At 40.2% G+C, this 21,536-nt stretch overlaps 1 protein-coding gene across 1 annotated transcript in view; it reads right to left on the reverse strand.

The window, feature by feature from the left end:
• The window catches only part of ctnnbl1 (catenin, beta like 1), a 144,988-nt gene that overhangs the window by 23,031 nt on the left and 100,421 nt on the right, over positions 1 to 21,536 (reverse strand). The window contains exons 11-12 of the mRNA XM_052031231.1: positions 20,422 to 20,603; positions 1,394 to 1,491 (exon numbers count right to left, since the gene is read on the reverse strand). Coding sequence (XP_051887191.1) covers positions 1,394 to 1,491; positions 20,422 to 20,603 — 280 coding nt within the window. The remainder of the gene's footprint in view (positions 1 to 1,393; positions 1,492 to 20,421; positions 20,604 to 21,536) is intronic.

Raw genomic sequence — 21,536 nt, forward strand, 5'->3', positions numbered from 1 at the left:
CAACAAAGACATTTTTCGGGAAGCCAAGCTACTGGTACAGTTTAAAAATGACACTAATGTGTGCAAACATCTTCAGGTGGAGTTACAGAGGACGCCATAACTGTGAGAAAGTTAGTGCGTGCAAAGCTAACAGCAGTTTTGAATGGACAGATTAAGAGGTCAAAGAGAGACGATGCTGATTTGATTAAGGCACTGCCACTTTGAGCTCAGCATTCCACCTAGCACCCTCCCCAACCCGTACATGCATTCAACACCTTGCTCATCAACACAATGTAAAGAAATCACCAATTAATTTTAAGTTATCCACCCATCAACTTCTACTGGCAGTTCCTACAACTGTTTGCCTTTGTTGTATTCTAGAGGTCAGTGAAGTTATTTGGATTGATAAGAACTGATGTGGCATTTACTGAGGGCTGTGTGACTGTGCTACACAAACTAGTTGCTTCCAGGCAGGGGAGCATCACAAGGCATTCATATCGAGTGTGTAAACTGCAAAATGAAGGGTGGCAACCTGGGTAGAAGGAGCCTTGTGTGTCTAGGGCATCCAGAAAGTAATTCTTTCACTTGAACGTTAATAAGCAACCTACCTGTACTCACTGAGAAATAATATGAGGTGTCTGCACTTCAGTGGAGCCATAGAGCAATACAGCACGGATACAGGCCCTTCAGCCCAACCAGTCCATATCCACCACAGTGCTCACCCAGCTAGTCCCAATTTCCTGCATTTGGCCCATATCCCTCTAAGTCCTGCCCCTCCACATACCTATCCACGTACTTCTTAAACCATACTATTGTACCTGCCTCACCCACTCCCTCTGGCAGCTTGTTCCATATACTCACCACCCTCTGTGTTAAAAAGTTGCCCCTCAAGACCCCCTCACCCCAAATCTATGGCACCTGGTTTTGGACTCCACTATCCTGGGGGAAAAGACTGTTACTGTCCACCTTAACTATGCCCCTCATAACTTTAAGCACTTCTATAAAGTTTCTTTTCATTCTCCTATGTTCCAAGGAATAAAGACCAAGCCTGGCCAACCTCTCACTATAACTCAGGCTCTCTATTCCTGGCAACATCTTTGTAGGGATATCTTCATTAAAACATGTCATTTGGTCCAGCTATAACTGCAACTGCAGAACAGAGCAAGGACTGCAATACCACTGGGCATTCAGGAGACTAAAACAATGAACTTTCAGGCCTCTGGCCTCATCCAGGCTGGAGCTGGAGACACTTGCAATATTTTATAACTTGCTGCTCACTTATGTAATAGACGTCACTGTTTCAAAAACAGCTGATTTATGTTTCATGTTCTCTTGTTAGATAGTAGCAGGTGGAGTAAATGTGCATTTTCTTTCCCCCATTAACAACCCGAAGTGAAAAAAAAGATAAGAGTACCTTTTCACAGTCATTTTCTGTGAATTTGTTAAGCAGTCGAGTTCGCTGTTGACCTTTCAAATTCCGAAGCATGGAAGAAAGAATTGAACAAACGTGCTCTATGAAATAAAGCAAACAAGGACATAATAAATAAAAGCAAGAGCAGGCTAGTCAGCTCCTTGTGCCTGCTCCTCAATTCTATAAGACTGAATTTTTAACTTCATCTTCACTTTCTTTTATATTCAAAAATGTCTCTATCTCTGAATGTTGCCTAAAAGGTTTACAAGCTACCTTTAGGAATTAAGGAATATAACAACTACTTATGAATTGACTTCAAACAACTGAAATTTCACTTATAGATAGGGAATATACATCAGTGGAGCATAACTGCTGGTTCTTTTCCCTCTTACTTCTTGGAACATTATTGATAATAATAAAACCAATCAGGATTATACCCCATCTGACAAATCTGAATAGGAATTCATGTAGAAACAAAATTTCCCTTTTGCTAGTATCACCCAAGGTTTGGATTGTAAATCATAATTGTTGAAATGACTGTGTGCACTTTCTTGTGGATTACACTGGGCTGGGAAGTGCTTGAAGCAATACATTTATTTTCCCTAGAAGAATATGAAAAACCACCGCTTGTTTTAGATATCTTGATTCCATTTCAGAGATGTTCAGTATTTGCAACGACTTAAGCAAACGTTTGTTCAATACTATGGATTTAGCAAATATTACACGTGTGTGCAGTTGTTACTTTCCACACCCAATGTTTTAATATTTATTTATTTATCTCCTTGAGAGTGAAGGTCTGGTTAAACAGAACAAAAGATTTGAAGCCATCTGGATAAGAACTAGCAGTTTACATCCGACTTAGTCCACAGTATTTAGATTAAATAAGCTGCTGGAGGAAAAGAAGACCCCGCATTGACCCGAAACATCAACCATCTCTCTGTCTCCACAGATGCTGCCTGACCCGCTGAGTTCCTCCAGCAGTTTGTGTTTTGCTCCAGATTGCAGCATCTGCAGTCTCTGAGTCTCCATGGTAGTTATATAGTGTTTCCTGTGGCAATGGCACTGGGAAGATCGGAAGGGTGGAAAGGTTTATTCCTCCCCCACCCCCCACAACGGACTGTTGGATAAGTGGCCACGGTGGAAAAATAGCTACAGAACCATCAACAACTGAGAAATAGTTCGGCATCCCTTACTTCGAATTAGCTTCAACTCATCTGGACTGTTGAAACTGGCAAGTTATGGAAGAGAAAGGAGAAACAAAGATTCCCCTTTATAATGTGTCTCATGAACTTAGAACATCCTAAAGTGGAACATAGGTTAGTAATAATAAGGCTTGGACAAATAATCTGGAGACACCAGTGTAAATCCAGCAAATGTACACAACAATAATTTAAACTCTGGTTCAGATCCCACTGCATCATCTGGAAAGTTAAATGTTTTTATTCATTTTTCATGATCTGGGTATTTCTGGCAAGGCCAGCATTTTCTGCCCCTGGTTAAGTGCCCTTGGGTCATTTCAGAAGGCATTTGAAAGTCAATCACAGTGGTATATTTGGAGTCACATACCAGTTAAGGATGTGCTCCTCTGAAGGACATTAGTGGACCAGATGGGTTTCTAATGACAAACCTGTGGTTTTATTGTCAACAACGACCAGCTCTTTTTAAAAAATTCATGGCTGCCACAAAGGGATCTGAAATCTGACCTCTGGATGACCAGTTAGGTAATTTAGTGTCTGCAACAACATCATGCCCATGGTTATTATGCTACTGCTGGACAGTCATAGAACTCATCTGGTTCACCCAGGCTACTCCGGAGAGGAAATCTTGCCCTTACCAGGTCTAGCCTGGTTGACTCAACTTCCTAACAAAATGGTTCAGCAAGTTACCCAATCTTCAACCAGATGAATCTGAGCTAGAAAAGAAAAATAAAATCAGATGTTCCTTTAGGCACTGCTTTTGGTGTTGGATATGACAGAAGTATACCTAACCAGGCCGATTCTGAAAAACTGTCTTCCACTAATGTTTGGGAATGTGGCCAAGTTAGAAAGGTTGTGCCACCAATTAGTCGAAGAACAGCCTGAGCTAATCATTCTATCAGTCAATATCACAGACTGCTTCTTCACCATCGCCATCTTTGTCCTCAACTATTACCTTCACACCAGGGAATCAACCCTGGTTCAATAAGGATTATGGAAGAGCACGCTAGGAGCAATACCACGCATATCTAAAAATGACCTGCCAAATGTAGAATCACGCTTGCTAAACAGCAAAAACATGATAATACAAACTGACCTTCTCATGAACCCTAATTAAATTCTACTTCATATGATACAGAGAGGGTTAAATGCATTGCGTATAGCAGAGGCTTTAGTTTAACAACACGTTGACTGTGGTTTTAAAGATGCTTACTGCAGAGATAGTACACCACTAGCCAAGTTGAACTTGAGAAATGAAAAATTACTCAGTTATGTCCTGAAGATTTAAAAAAAAACAGGAAAATCCAATCCTGCCAATTACTATCCCAGCATTACTGTCAGCAAATCATCAGAAGTCATCAACACTGATCATAACTGACTCAACAGTGATCTTCCTTCATGTCAGAAGTGGTGATGTTTCCCGATGATTGCATAATGTTCATTTACTTCATTACCTCACAGATAATAAACCAACAATGACTGCATGCATTGGACAGTGTTCAGACCTGGGTTGATAAGTGGCAACGTAACATCTGTGCTACATACAAGACCATCAGACAATGTTCATTATAGGAGATGTGTAACCTCTTCTCCCTGTCACTTGATGGTGTGCTGAATCCATCTTTAACATCATGATGGGGGTGATAACCACTGACCAGTAACTTCAAATCTGCCACAAAAATACTGTGGCTGCAAGAAAAGGATCGGTGCCAACTATTCTCTGGTGGGCATACCTGCTGACTCCCCAAAGCCTTTCCAAATCTTAAAGAAACAAGTTGGGGAATATAGTGAAATATTTTACATTTGCCAGAATGCCTGCATCCTCCAGAACAAAGCAGCCTGTTCGTATGACCCTCCATCTACAATCCCAAACATTTATTCCTTCAATCATCAGCACAGTCTGACATGATTTTCTCACGTTACACTGCAACTTGCCTTCGTTGACACCACTGTCCAAGGATACAACTTCTAGCAAATTGGAAAAGGGGCAAAGGAGAAATACCTGCAAGTTTCCCTCTAATTGGCATACAATCCTGACTCAAAAATATATTGCAGTCTGTTGTTTGCTGGGTCAAAATTCAGGAAGATACTTCAATAAAAAGCAATTTAGGCATACCTTCACCACAAGGATTGCAATGAAGTACTTTTCCTCAGATCTAATGTTAGAAATATGACAGCAAATTTGCATACTATTGCAAAGTGGCAACAAGCAGATAATGTGCATTGTTAAAGGATAACTATGAAACTGAATAGTAGAAAAACCCTCCCTTTGGTTGAAAAGTGCCCTGAGATTTTTAAGTTCCATTGAGGTCACACAATTTAATGGTGGACCACATCAAAAAACTTGTGGAATAGGTTAAATTCCCAATAGCTTCTGTTCTTTATTGCATTGAACACTTCAGAGCTACTTAAAAAATTGCAGCAAAGAAAATGGCACAAGCAGGTGCTCACTAAACTTTTCAGATGAATAATCAGTTTGCTGGCATTAAGGCATTAAATTTATAATTCTATTAAAAATGTTTGATATTCACATTTTAATGGGTTACCCCAAATGTACACCATCATTACATTATTAGAATACGCCCAAAGAAATATACAATAAATCTGAACCATTAACTCATTTTCAGTCAGCTCTAAATGAAATGATAGTCACATTTATAACAGCAAACTCACACAGATGCAATGCAAAAAGTTACATTAAAAATTAAAACATTAAATGTGATGCTTTAGCGACCCAGTGAGACCACTCATTGTCACAAAAACAAGTATTATGTAGGATTTTTTTTCTATCTGGCATTAAAACAGATAGAATAAAACTGGTGTATAATCTCAGCAGTGGCATAACAGCAGAATATAAACTATTTTCTCCAATTGCAGTTGATTTTGATAGAGTTTATATTCATATAGATGCCAGTGTTTGAATCAATCCTCACACAAATTTAAAAGTTTAACTCAACTATTCTGTTTAGTGGGATTTAACTTAGATGAGCAGTTGTGACCAATATTAGTTGATGTGTTTTACAAATGAAAATCTTTAAAATAACGGATAAAGGTCGAAGTGCTTGACATGTTTTTATTGAGCATGACACTTCACCTTTCTTTGCAAATTTCACTATGGTAGCATTTTGTTTATTTTAGTTCATGGCAAATAGAATTTCTCAAAGAGCTGATGAATATTCATTAACCTTCCCATCTCTTTAAATATGCCAAGCAATTTTCATGATCTAGTTGTATACTAGAACTCCTGCTTAAATCAGTTACCAATACATCAAGTTAGGAAAATTTGAGGAGTGAGAGCTGGCTAACTGGATACACGATTGGCTTGGTAGTGGGAAGCAGAGGGTGATGGTGGAAGGTTGTTTCTTGGACTGGAGGCCCGTGACTAGAGGTGTCCCCCAGGGGTCGGTGCTGGGCCCATTGTTGTTTGTCATTTATATTAACGATTTGGATAAGAAGGTATAAGGCATGGTTAGTAAGTTTGCAGATGACACTAAAATAGGTGGTATACTGGACAGTGAAGAAGGTTATTAAAAATACAGGGGGATCTTGATTAGCTGAGTAAGTGGGCTGAGGAATGGCAAATGGAGTTGCATTTTGGAAAATCAAATCAAGGAAGGACTTCCACAGTGAATGGTATGGCACTGGAGAGTGATGTAGAACAGAGGGACCTTGGAGTTCAGGTACATGGTTCACTGAAAGTGGAGTCACAGGTAGACAGGGTGGTGAAGGTGGTTTTTGGCACACTGGCCTTCATCAGGCAGGGCAGTGAGTATAGAAGCTGAGAGGTTATGTTGAGGATGTACAAGGCGCTGGTGAGGCAGCACTTGGAGTATTATGTTCAGTTTTGGTCACCTTGCTGTAGGGAAGATGTTATTAAACTGGAAAGAGTTCAAAAGAGATTTACAAGGATGTTGCCAGGTTGTGAGTTACAGCGAGAGTTTGAACAGGCTGGGACTCTTTTCCTTGGAGCCTAGGAGACAGGTGATCTTATAGACATGTATAAAATCATGAGGGGCATAGATAAGGGAAGTGCACTGAGTCTTTTTTCCAGCGTTGGGGAATCAAGAACTACAGGGCATTGATGTAAGGTGAGATAGAACATAGAACAATACAGCACAAGAACAGGCCCTTCGGCCCACAATGTTGTGCCAAACCAATTACATTACTAATAAAATGCCCAACTAATCTCTTCTGCCTACACAATGTCCATATCCTACCATTTTCCTGATATCCATGTGCCTATCTAAGAGCTTCTTGAACACTCTTATTGTATTTGCCTCCAACACCACCCCAGGCAGCACCTTCCAGGCACCCCACCACTCTCTGTATAAAAAAAAACTTGACCCGGACATTTCCTTTGAACTTTCCCCCTCTCACCTTAAATGCATGCCCTCTGGTATAAGACATTTCAAGCCTGGGGAAAAGATACTGGCTGAAAACAACCCAAGTTTGTCCAGCCTATCCTCAAAGCACATGCCCTCTAATCCAGGCAGCATCTTGGTAAACCTTTTCTGCACTCTCTCCAAAGCCTCAATAGCATGGGGTGACCAGAATTGAATGCAGTACTCTAGATGCAGCCTAACTAAAGTTTTATAAAGCTGCAGCATAACTTTCTGACTCTTGAACTCAGTGCCTCGACTAATGAAGGCAAACATGCCGTATGCCTTCTGTACCACCCTATCAACCTGTGTAACCACTTTCAGGGAGCTATAAACTTGGACCCCAAGATCCCTCTGCTCATCAACACTGTTAAGGGTCCTGCCATTAACAGTGTACTGTCTCTTTACATTTGATCTCCCAGGGCGCAACACTTCACACTTGGCCGGGTTGAACTCCATCTGTCATTTCTCTGCCCATATCTGCAACTGATCTATATCCGCAACTGATCCATATCCTGCTGTATCCTTTGCCAGTCTTCTGCACTATCCACAACACCACCAGTCTTTGTATCATCTGCAAATTTACTAACCCACCCACGTACATTTTCATCCAGGTCATTTATATAAATCACAAACAGCAGAGGTCCCAGTACAGATCCCTGAGGAACACCACTAGTCACAGATCTCCAGCCAGAATAAGTCCCATCGACCACTACTCTCCGTTTTCTATGGGCAAGCCAGTTCTGAATCCAAATGGCCAATTCACCTTGGATCCCATGCTTCTTAATTTTCTGGACAAGCCTCCCATGAGGAACCTTGTCAAACACCTTACTAAAATCCACGTAGACAACATCCACAGCTCTACCTTTGTCAATCACCCTTGTCACCTCGTCAAAGAACTCAATCAAGTTAGTAAGGCACTACTTGCCCTGCACAAAGCAGAGCAGACTCGATGGGCCGAATGGCCTACTTCTGCTCCCTTGTCTTGTGAAAGCCATGCTGACTGTCCCTAATTAGATTATGCCTTTCCAAATGCTCATAAATCCTATCCCTAAGTATCTGCTCCAGTAACTTCCCTACCACTGACATGAGACTCACGGGTCTATAGTTACCAGGATTATCCCTGTTTTCTTTCTTGAATAACGGAACAACATTAGCTACTTGTCAGTCCTCCAGGACCTCGCCTGTGGATAGAGAGGACATGAAGATATTGGTCAAGGCCTCAGCAATCACATCTCTTGCCTCTCTCAATAACTTGGGGTATATCCCATCAGGCCCTGGGGACTTATCCACCTTAATTCTCTTTAAGAGACCTGACACTACATTCTCCTTTATCTTGAAATGCCCTAGCATATTAGCACACTCCACACAGATCTCCCATCCTCCACATCCTCCTGCTGGTTAATACTGATGCAAAGTACCTATTAAGGACCTCACCCACCTCCTCCGCTTCCAAGCACGTTCCCTCCTTTATCCTTGAGTGGTCCTACCCTCTCCCCTGTTATCCTCTTGCTCTTGACTTATGTATAGAACACCTTAGGATTCTCTTTAATCCTACTTGCTAAGGATTTTTCATGGCCCCTCCTGGCTTTCCTAATTCCCTTCTTGAGTTCCTTTCTGGCTTCTATATAATCTTCAAGTGCTCTGCTTGATCCTAGCTTCACATACTTTTCCTTTTTCTTCTTGACAAAACATAACTTTTTCTTTTTCTTCTTGGGAAAGATTTAACAGGAACTTGAGGGGCAACTTTTTTTTCTAAAAATACAGAGGGCAGTATGTGTGTGAAATGAGCTGTCAGAGGAAGTGGTTGAGGCAGGTACAATAACAACTTTTAAAAGACAGTTGGACAGGTACATGGATTGGAAAGGTTTAGAAGGTTATGGGCCAAATGCTGGCAAATGGGACTCACTTGGATGGGGGATCTTGGTTGGCATGGACCAGTTGGGCTGAAGGACCCGTTTCTATGCTGTATGTCTATGAATGTTTTATAATTAATAACATCCTTTATCTATGTATTTAATGGAAAGTGAAATGTATTACTGCAGTTACATGCTGGAAAACAAGAGTTATTTGAATAACCAGCATTTTGAATTGTTTATGTGTTATTGAGTTTTCATTTTTCTTTTGTTCACTGACAGTTATACAAAATCTGCTTCAATTATGTTAATCATTCTGGTTTATAGTTAATTGGAAATTCACACACTCTTGGTCACCTTTCCGTAACATCCCAAACAGATACATTAGGGAGGAAAGGGGGTTGATTAGCTGATGAAGATATTTGGTCGATGGAGGAATACGATTTTCATCTATTGATCTCTGTTTTGAACAGAATAAATAACTGATCCCCTACAACATTCCAGGATAAAAAATTCATAAGATTCACTGACCCCCGATGGAAAAAATTTCTCCTCAATTCAGTCCTAAATGGCCAACTGCTTAAGACAGCGAGCCCTCACTCTAGCCTTATTAGCCAGGGGAGATATCCTCCCTGCATCAACCATCTACGCCTTATGAGAATTTTGTATGTTTCAATGAGATCTCGTCTCATTCCTCTAATCTCTAGAGACCAGAGGTCTAGCTTATTCAATCTTTCCTCATATGACAGACCCACCATTCGCAGGGATCAGTTTGGTGAATACTTCCGTTTTAAGTTAGGAGACCACAATAGTCCAGGCAGTATTTTTGCAATAAAGTCCACATCAGCAGTGATAACAAATTTAAATAATTCCTAATATAGTGCAATATCCCAGTTACATCCCTGAAACATTACCAGAAGAATTTACGACTGATCCACATTAGGAGTCATTAGGACAGATGGTCAAAACTTCAGTAAGAGGGGTTTTAAGTAGCATTTTAAAGGAGGAAATGGGTAGCAAGGTACCTCTAGCAAGGCTGAGAGGAGGAATTGCAGAGTTCAAAGCATCAGGAATGCAAAAATGTTGTGCAAGTGATCAAAGTCAGAGGAGTACAGGGGGGTGAGGAGCACTTAAATATAGAAGGAAAACTAAGTCAGTTCAGTAGGCAGGGTAGACCTGGGCGTGATAAGGCACACAAGGCTAAATTTCATCTATTTTCATGCAAAGAGTTTGACTAGCAAAGCAGATGAACTTAAGAGCACTGATCAGCACATGGGAACATGAGATTGTTGCCATCACGCAGGAGGCATGGTTGAAAAGGCAGGACTGGCACCTGAAGACGCAGGGTGTAGAACCTCCAGGCATGATGGGGTGGAGTGGGGCAGGGCTTGATGTTAAAGAGGTGGTGGCATTGCAATATTTATTGATGCATCTGAGGGAGGGAGTCGTAAAATGCAGAAGACAAAAAGGACTGCAGATGCTGGAATCTGTATCAAAAAACAGAACATTGAAAAAACTCAGTAGGTCAAGCAGCATCTGTGGAGGCAAAATGTACAAGTCAATGTTTCAGGCCAAGATCCTTCATCAGGAAGGAGAGGGAAGAAGCCAGTATTATAGCAGCAAGGGGGTTGCTGTCAGATAGAGGCTGGTAGGTGATAGGTGGAACCAGATGGGGAGGGGATGATGGGCAGGTGGAATTGGGGGGGGGGGGGCGTAGGGCAAGGTAAACAAAGGGAAAAGCAAAGCAAGTTCTAGCCCTGATCAAATATCATCGACCTGAAGTATTAACTCAAATTCTTTCTCTGCATATGTTTGATGATCTGGTGAATATTTCCAGTATTTTCAGTCTTGGGTTTAAGATTTCCAGCATCTGCAGTCTCTTGCTTTTCAATACAGAGACAGAAAGCTAGTATTTTGAGTCAATTGCATTGTGATAAGATAAATTGGACTCAACACAGCAAAATTAATAAATGAAACGGCACAACAGTTTGGGGTGATATTGCAGATGCAGGGTCATTAATAAGGTAAGAAACAGGAGCAGGAATAGGCCACCTGGCTCTTCAAGCCTGCTCCACCATTCATCAAGATCACGGCTGTTTTCTTCAGCCTAATGCCATTTTCCTGCACTATCCCCATATCTTTTATTTCCTTTAATATCCAGAAGTATATCCATCTTTGTTTCAAATGAACTCAATGTTTGAGCCTCTACAGGCCTCTGGTGTGGAGAATTGTAAAGATTCACCAGCCCCTGCATGGAGAAATTTTTCCTCATCTCAGTCATAATGCCTATGCTTTCATCTGAGACTATGAGGCCTGGTTCTAAACTTCTCACCAGGGGAAAAAAACATCTTCCCTGCAACTGGCCCATCAAGACTTAAGATTTTTTTAGTAGCTTTAGTGACATCTCTTCTTGTTATTCTGAACTTGTCTACTTAATTGCTTCTCGGAGTAAACCAAGCTGGAGCATTGCGACTTGTTGCAGGCGGCTCTCTGCAGATCTACTCATTACTTCTATTAGAATTGCTCTACTCTTTTAAATCTAAATTCTATGACTTCCTCGATGCACTGATGTAATGAAATGATCTGTATGGATGGCATCCAAAACAAAGTTTTTCACAGTACCTCCGTACATGTGACAATAATAAACCAACTTAACAATTTACCATCCCTGGAATCACTCAAGTGATTCTGCTCTGCACTCCCTCTAAGGGAAGTATATCCTTTCTTAAGGAGAGCAAAACTGTACAGAAAGCTCCAATATGGTGTCACCAAAGCACAATATAATCACAGCACGACATCTTCTACTCAATTCCTCTCACAATAAAGGTCAGCACACCTTTTGCCTTCCTAAATGCTTGATGCACCTGCATGTGGGCTTTTAGTGACTTGTGCACAAGGACACAATGGGTCATGTTGATGTTCAAAGGGACCAATCACTCACCATTTAAAAATACATTGGTTTTCTGCACTAAAGTGGATAATATAAAGATTTTGCACATTATACTGCATCTGTCACATTCTTGCCCATTCACTTAGACTATATCCCCTTGAAGCCTCTTTACATCCCCCTCCTACCTCTCAGTGTTGATCGTTGGTCCCCTCAGCCAAATTGTTGATAAAGATTGCTTGGGCCCCAGCTATTTACAATGACCACAGCAGTACTCCAGTTGTCTTATCCAATCAACTGGAGAAGGATCCACTAACTCCCACTCTTTGTTTTAGGTCCTATAACCAGTTCTCGATCTATGTCAGTATACTACCTCCAACTCTACTCTAATCTAATCTACTAGTCACATTCTCAAAGAACTCCAGCAAATTAGGTAAACAGGATTTTCCTTTCAGAAATCCAAGCTGACTCTGCTCAATCCTATTAAAATACTCAATGCAATCAGTATAAAAGATTTCAAGAAAACCATTTATGGATAGGTTTTTGGCTCTAGTAAGACCACATTGAAAGTGTTATGCTTGAAAGAAGCCACTTACAATCAAACAAAAAAAAAGCTGTGGTTTCCAAAGAAGAGAACCAAACTTTCTGCTGGTGCACTAGGACCCAGAATTAGGTTCTTTACCTTTATGCAACAGAACACAAATATGTACTTAAGCATTTGGGTAGCTGAGCATAAAAACACAGGTGTAAAAGTCTTGCATGGAATGTAATGCTACTAACATCCAAAGCAAAACTTCAGACAGAGGCCATGAAAGATTTAAAGTAAAAGCTTCAAAATTTCGAATTCCACAGAACTGCCTAAAAAAAGAACTATATTGGATTTGAATCCTTAATGCTAGTTGGGGCTTTGCAGTTACTGCTTTAAATAGAAACCAATTTAGAGACCTCGAATGCAAAGATCTTGTAAATCATTCCAGAGGACAGAGCATCTGTCCTCGAGTTCAAACCTGCAATAAATTTACATTACATTTTTTTCTTCAACTCAATGTCCCAGCACAGCAAATGTAATTGAAAAAGCACTATGCATAAATTAACTCAGACACTGATAATAACCTTTGAAGTCTCTGACACACCAGCATAATGCTGTTTATACATCACAAATACATGTGGCTCCATCAAACACATGCCTCCAAATCCAGTGCAGAGGCTCAGAAGTAATGGGCTGGAGCCTGGTTGATACGAATGCAGGTCAGGTTTATTCTCCACATCATTTCCAGGTCACTTGCACTTTTTGGGTCTGATCATGCTTGAGGCCAAGTTGTCACAGCTATCCCACAATACATGAGACTCAATTGGGCCTCGTGCAGCAGATTCTGAGATCTTGTTCCTGATTGCCCTTGTAACTTTGTGACTGCTCAAGGCCTTTCGAACCAATTTTAAATTTCTCTGACCACAGAAATTTAAAAACAGCCCAAGGGGATTTAAGTAATGAAATTAAAAAAAAATGAAGATAATAAAATATTTAATTTATAGCACCAAGTATCGTTAAACTAAAGAAAGAAAACAAACAATTCACTTAATCTGCACTCCGTTTTCCAATCACGGTTCTCATCCCCATTCAAACAAACAGAGTCGTTACTATGCATCTCAAAACTGAGGGCCAGAGAGAAAGCACATTTAGATACCAGCGCCTAGTATTTTTCTGAGTCCTGGCTCCAATGATGCAGCAAGAGGCCAGAAACACTGGCTAATCCCCGACTTCAGCTCTGCAAGGTGCAGGGTCAGAAGTCAGAGGCGAGATAACCCATGAGGAGGACCTCGCTAATAGTTTTCCATGAAATCACAGGTAAACAGGAAATATGATTTGGGCCATTAGTTACTTAGTTATTACTTCCAAAATGTGTCAACTTCTCTTTTCAATTCCATTCTATAGCCTTGCATACTTGTTTCTTCTTCTAATTAGTTCCCATTCTTTCTACTTTACAATTTCTTTCCCATCTCCAACTTAACCATGGAGACACAAGAGACTGCAGATGCTGGAATCTGGACCAAAAACAAGATGCTGGAAGAACTCAGTGGGTCAGGCAACATCTGTGGAGGGAAATGGACAGTTGATGGTTTGGGTTGAGGCCCTTCATCTGGACTGAGAGATGGAGGGGAGATGGCCAGTATAAAGAGGTAAAGGGAAGGTGTGGAGCAAGAGCTAGCATGTGATATGTGGATCCAGGTGAGGAGAGTGATAGGCAATATGGAGGAGGAGAGAGTAGAAATCATGACAGAGGCTGGGAGCTGATAGGCGGATGCAGGTGGTGTAATTTGATAGGAGAGGAAGGTGAAGCAAGTAAGGGAGGTGGAGAGGGCAGATGGGGACTGTAGGGGGAGGTGACCCAGGTGGGAGGAGTGTGTGGGTGATGGGCAGAGGAGAGGAATGAAACAGGGCGATGGGGGGCTGGGATGAGTGTAGGAGGAACTAGGTTGAGCAGGAGGATTCGACTTATTTGTGTTGCTGTATGGTCCAATCAGAGCAGTTGGGAGTGAGGTTAGTGGGAAGGGTGTGGTGGTGGTGGTGGTGAGGGAGGGGGTGGTGGTGGTGGTGGTGAGGGAGGGGGTGGTGAGGGAGGGGGTGGTGGTGGTGGTGGTGAGGGAGGGGGTAAAAGATGCAATGCAATAATTAGCTCACTTCCCTATCCAATCTTCATGTCTTCTGAACCCCTGAGTGACCAAAATCTATCGATCTTATTTACAAACATACACAATGATTGTAGTATCCATAATTCTGAGGGAGAAAAAGCCAAAGATGCACAACCTTCTGATGGATGTTGGTTAAAGGCCAGATGGCTGACTCTTGGTCTTATCTGTACCTGATCTTGGGATAGTAGAACTCTCCCCACCATCAAGGATATCTTCAAGAGGTGGTGCCTCAGGAAGGCGGCATCCATCACTAAGGACCCTCACCACCTGGGACACGCCCTCTTTTCATTACTACCATCAGGGAGGATGCACAGGAGTCCAAAGACCCACACTCAGCGATTCAGGAACAGTTTCTTCCCATCTGCCATCAGATTTCTGAATAGTCCAGAACACTGAACACTGCCTCATTATTCCTTTTTTTTTGCACTATTTATTTTGTAATTTATAGTAATTTCATGTCTTTGCACTGTACTGCTACCGCACCTTTCATGACATACAAGTTAGTGGTAATAATTCTGATTCTGAACTGACTATTTGTTTGTTTGGAAATGGTGAATCTTCAGCATCAAGCTCACTGGGTGAGGTTTCGCACACTCCCTTGCAGCTCACCACAGCCCTGTCTCCTATCCTCCTGCTATAGGTAGCAGTTTCACTAGAAAGTTTATTATAACATTTAATGCCTGAAGAAAAGTGAATTGAGAATGTGTTATTAATAGCGAATAACATCCAATAGTCTGGAAAATCTGCTGGTTCTGGACCAAAGTCCCAAGTGTGTGGGATTAACGGAGTTTTACTGTACTACATCCAGTAAGTTTGAGGTTCGTCAGAGTGAAGAAACAGCTTCTCAATAGCTTACATGTCAACTCTTCTCATAACCTTATGCCTCACCAAAGTCACTTCTTTATTCTAAACTCCAATTAATATGGGTCAAGTTTTCTCCAGTTCATCCAGGAAAACAACTTAGTGTATGCTGCATTGACTCAAAGATGATTTTTCTTAATCCACTCTTGGGGACACCCACCATAACTGCACATCGTAAGTGTGATCTCACTAAAACTCTGCATGAATTCATATTACTTTTTCACCATTCAAAAATTCTGTTTTCCTTCAAAACCGAATACCTTCACATTTGCCCCATTATAATCTATCTGCCATTTTCTTCCTCCTCACTTAATCTGTCTATGTCAACACATAGACTCTCTTTATCACAGCTCATTTTTCTAACCGTCATTGTATGATCAGTAAACTTGGATATTTTAGTATCTCTTCATCCAAGTCATTAATATAAATGGCAAATAGTTGCAAACCCAATGATAGTTACACAGTGAGTGACCCTCACTCTGAATAAATAGTGACTTTGTAGTTACGTGGTGAGTGGCCTTTAGAAACAATGTACCAAGATGAAAAAAATATTCCTATTATTTTCTGTCCTTTTAACCAATCCCCTAAACATGCTAATGCTATGTTCCTACACAGCAAATCCTTTTTTCACATTGTCCTCTCTTGTGCCTTTTGAAAATCCAGATATATTATATCTGATGGTTCGCCCCATCGATCCTGATGAACATCGTCAAAAGAATGATTAGATTTGCCAAACACGGCATTCCTTTCATAAAACCATGTTGTTTGTGTTAAATCATATGATATTCTAAGTGCCCTGTTGCCATGTCTTTATAAGTGGACTACGTTACTTTCCTGGTATCTGACATCGTGTTAACCGATCTAGGGTTTCTCCGCCCTTTCTTGAACTGCAATGCTACATTCCTATCTTTTAGTATGGTGGGACTATTCCAGAATACACAGAGTTCTAGAAGATAGCCAATGCATTCAACACCATTCAGGGATTTTGGGATGCAAATTATCAGGCTTAGACGATCAATAATGTCAACCATTTATTACCCAACAATAATTATTCCTGCCTTTGTTTTTTTGAGATTCACATTTATTTTTGCTGCTCTCTATCTCTGATAAAAAGATTATTTTACAAATACTTCAATTTCCTATCATTTCTCTGTAGTAGCCACCACAATACTTCAATATATGCACTGCAAACAGTGCAACTCTGGCCTAAAGTTTTTATACAGATTCATCACTACACTTTGATTTTTAAATTCTCTCACGCTTGCGATAAACCCCAGTGTTCTATTACTTTTTATGGACAAGGTCATGAAGCAGAACTATCGGATGTCTGAGCATGCTGAGTTTTGAAACAGAATTCCTCAAGGTTCAGATTTAGTACTGATCTCTCAACAGGATCTGTATCATGAGATTAAAAGAAATGAGGCAAGATGAGACGGATGGGGACTTGAATGAAAATACACACTAAAACCAATGCTTAGCAATAAACAAAGGCTTTATTCACTTTCTCTCCATCGTTGTTGCCTACCTAGTGTATGGTAGCATGGTAGTTAATTTGCTAGACTGGTATCCAGAGGCCTGGGCTTTTGATCTTAAGACAATTTTGAGCTGCACCACAGAAACTGGGAAACCGTGGCCAAGTAAATCTCAAAAACAGAACCAGCATTAGAAATAGTGACCACAAAGTACCAGCTTTTTGTAAAAACTCATCCAATTTACTATAACTTGCAAAGAAGCAAGTCTGCCATCTGAACTCAATGCAGCCTATGTGCCATTCCAGATTCACAAATCTTTAATTGTGCTCCAGGATGGCCCAGCAAACCATTCCATTGAGGGGAGATGAAGGGTGGCCAATAAGTTCACGTGGTGAAAAAAAATAAGATTTTTGATCAGAGGAAACTATTCTGGCACTCAAAATAAGTGTAAACAGAAGTAAAGAATGCAGTATATCGTTTTGTTTACATCTAAAAATAATATGTTATTAGGAGAACAACTAAGCAATGGAATGTGTTTGTGGGTTTTAGCAGGTAATTGCATTAAGAATTGATTGCTATATATGATCCAATTAACAAAACAGATTTGTATGGGATGGAAAGAAATCAATGTTGCTGTGGCTATCTGTTAATAAGTTTTGTTGGTGGTTTCAGTCCAGTGCTGTTTATAATGTGATTTTCTTTTGAGTGTTTTGTTGTAGCCAAATTGAAATTCTCGATTTATATTTCCAACTATTGTACACGGCACTTGAATTATTTTAGCTATAACTTGATGATACAGAACAGTATCAATGAAAGAACAAAGAAAGGACCTGGCTTTTTTGACAGGATATATTGGAAACTTTTCTTTGAATTGCAAATTTGTAGATTGGTTTCGTGAGCTGTGTTAAGAGAAGGAACAAAACTGAAATTCTTTGTACTGGGAAAAATATCAGCTTCCTTTCCAAACTGCACAAAAATGATGAGGTTAGAAATAAAGCACAAATGAAAAAATAATTCTGCCATTTAGAGATTAACTAATTTTAGGTTGAATTTCATATAGCTTGGTTTTGGCAGCAATTCTAGTTCTATTCTAGAGCACGCAGCATTAAATAATTTTGTCAAAGCAGATCTTGAGCTAACTAATGCAAGTTGTCCCTTATCCACAATTCATGAGCATCTCTTACAATATGATAGAACACAAGAAAATATGATCAGAAATAGTGCAGCTGGCCCCTCAAGCCTAACCAACCAATCTAATATGATTATGGTTGTTCTGCTCCAGTCCTGAACTACTTGTGTGCTAGTTCCCATAGCCCTCAATTCCCTAATATTTCAAAATTTTATCTATTTCCTCTTAAAATTTCTCCAGTGATCTAGCTTCCACAACCCTCCAGCGTAGAGAATTCTAGAAATACACCACCCACTGTGAGAAGAAATTCTTATTCAACTCAGTTTTAATTGATCACCCATTTATCTTGCAGCAATGTTCCCTCGTTAGAGACTCTCCCACTAGTGGAAACATCTTACTATCTACCCTGCTGTGCCCCCTTAGGATCTTAGGTTTCAGTAAGATCACCCCTCATTCTTCTTCAAAGAATACAAATATAACTTCCTTAGCCATTTGTGATATCTCATCACGACTGCCCTAAGAAACAACTCCCGATTCACTCTTCTACAGCACCCTTACCAATTTCAGTAGTCCAATCAGTAACCTTAATAATATCACTCAGTTATTGCATGTTTTTGTATTTCCCCATTAATATTGGAATAGTATTGCTTGATCAGTGTTTATCTGTTTTATTTCTTGTTTATTGCTGCAAATAATGATGGATTTATATGCAATGCATATTTCTAGTTTCAAAGGTCTATTGATTATTCTTAGTACAGTGAATATTTTTAACTCCTTCAAACCAGATTTTCTAAACAAAGTTAATATTCAAATTAGTACCTGGTGGTGCACAATTAACCATTTTTGACTGCAGTTTTATTTGGCATTATAATTCTTCAGAACTTGATATATTCACAAGAACACTCTGCTTTTCCATTTCTGTTCCAAAGTGGATAACTTTATACTTTCCCAGATTATATTCGATCTGCCTTGTCCTCGCTCATTTCATATGCCCATATCCCCTTCGAGCCTCTCTGCATCTTCCTCAACTGAGTGTCACCCAGTTTAACGTCATTAGTAAACTTGTATATATTGTACTCGATCCCAAATCTTATAAACTTTATCAGGTAGATGATTATGAGAGGTATAGATAGAGTAGGCAGCTGGTATCTTTTTCCCAGGGTCGAAATGTCCATCACCAGAGGGCATGCATTTCAGGTGAGAGGGGGTAAGTTCAAGGAGATGTGCGGGACAAGTTTTTTTTCACATAGAGAGCGATGGGTGCCCGTAATGTGCACATTCCAGATAGGCACATGAATATGCAGAGAATGGAGGGATATGGACATTGTGTAGGCAGAAGGGATTCGTTTAGTTAGGCGTTTTAATTACAAGTTTAATTAGTCTGGCATGACATTGTGGGCTGAAGGGCCTGTTCCTGTGCTATACTGTTCTATGTACCTAGAGGCCCCAGCATCAATCCCAGTAGCATCTCACCAGTCACCATCTCCTGATGACCAGTTCGTTCCTGTTGTTTTCTATACATTAACAAATCCTCAATCCATGTCAGTATCTTACTCCCAGCCCTACATTCTCCAAACTGTCTTCTAAGAGTCCAAACATACCACATCCATTGTTCTTCCCTTATCTACTATTTTAGTTACATCAAGAAACTGACAGATTTTTCTCCAACATAATTTCCCTTTCACAAATCCATGCCAGCTCTTACATTATTTTCTAAGTGCCCTTGTTAGAATAGATTTTTGCATTTTCCCCACTAGTGATGTCAGTAGAAACAGTCTGAAGTTCCCTGTTTGTGAAACTTAACAGAACGTTTTCTCATGTTACAAACCCGCAACATTGTCCCACAACTCGTGCTTAGAATGGTCATGTGTTCATTGTTGGTACTCGAATACACTGGCTTTAATCTGTCAAAAATTTTAGTGCTTTTAATCTTTTCAAAGATAACCCATAATGGTGAGCAATTTGCTTATAGAGCTTTTCTGATGAAAACTGCACACGTTCTTTGAAACTTGAGTGTTATTTGAAAACAAGCATATCCTTGTCCTTCCCTATGTGAGGGGTCCAATAAACTTGCAGTTTTATTTAACAAATTCTAATTTGATTTGTCACAGATGTTCATGCTAATTCTAGGAATTATCTTATACCAGCATTAAAACAATGTGGGCTAAAATAAAACACACTAGAATATCACACCTGACTACATTTTAATTAATAGAAGCACATCAAAACAGTGAATGCATCAGCTGAACTTAAAACAATAAATCTGAAACCTAGTCTAAATGCAAAACCGACCTCCCAATTTTCAATTTCAAAACATACTTCATGGACATCTCAACATATGGTTCAAAGTTCATTTTTGCTGTTTGGGAAAGTGAGAGTAAATGGGAGAGAATTTTTTAATAGAATTTATTTGGGAATATTTGAAGCAGTGCTTTTATGAAGAGAAACTCAAACTGTGCAACAGTGATTAACATCAGTGGGTAACTAGTATTATTCAAAACTTTCTTTTAATTCTACAAGAAATCTTGGTAAGATTAAGGGATCCAACCACACAACTTACCTTCATGTTCTTTTTCTGTCATTCCAGCTTTCTTCATTTTCTTTGGTGTTTTCATAAAAAGGGGAAATATTGTCCTTAGTCCAAGGATGTCTACAAACTTGTGACAGTTATCAGACCCTTCAGGACCAATCACAGCATGGTCCAACACCTTTAAAGCACTGGCTCGAGACATCTTCTTTTCCCTATAAAACAAATTATAAAGGATTGATTAAAACACTACCCTTAATCATGTGCAATGATTAAAAAGATTGCTGTAAAATTTTTAAAACTTACTTTAAATCCTGCTTATAAGATATCTTTATAGAAACATAGAACAATACAGCACAATACAGGCCCTTCGGCCCACCATGTTGTGCCACCTGTCATACCACACTTAAGACTATCTAAACCCTTCCTCCCACATATCCCTCTAACTTAAATTCCTCCATATGCTTATCTAACAATCTCTTGAACTTGTCCAATGTATCAGTCTCCACCACCACCCCAGGCAATGCATTCCATGCACCAACCACTCTCTGGGTGAAAAACCTCCCTCTGACATCTCCCTTGAACTTCCCACCCAATACCTTAAAGACACGTCCTCTTGTTTTGAGCATTGGTGCCCTGGGAAAAAGGCGCTGGCTGTCCACTCTATCTATTCCTCTCAATATCTTGTACACCTCTATCATGTCTCCACTCATCCTCCTTCTCTCCAATGAGAACAGCCCTAGCTCCCTTAGTCTCTCCTCATAATCCATACTCTCCAATCTAGGCAGCATCTTGGTAAATCTCCTCTGCACCCTTTCCAACGCCTCCACATCCTTCCTATAATGAGGCAACCAGAACTGGACACAGTACTCCAAGTGTGGTCTGACCAGAGTTTTGTAAAGCTGCATCATCACTTCGCGGCTCTTAAACTCGATCCCACAACTTATGAAAGCTAACATCCCATAAGCTTTTTTAACTACCCTATCCACCTGCGAGGCAACTTTCAGTGATTTGTGGATATGAACCCCAAGATCCCTCTGCTCCTCTACACTGTCCAGAATCCTGCCATTTACCTTGTACTCCGCCTTGGAGTTTGTCCTTCCAAAGTGTACCACCTCACACTTCTCTGGATTGAACTCCATCTGCCA

Source organism: Pristis pectinata, chromosome 16 (assembly GCF_009764475.1).
Source record: "Pristis pectinata isolate sPriPec2 chromosome 16, sPriPec2.1.pri, whole genome shotgun sequence".
In the NCBI taxonomy this organism is placed as follows: Eukaryota; Metazoa; Chordata; class Chondrichthyes; order Rhinopristiformes; family Pristidae; genus Pristis; species Pristis pectinata.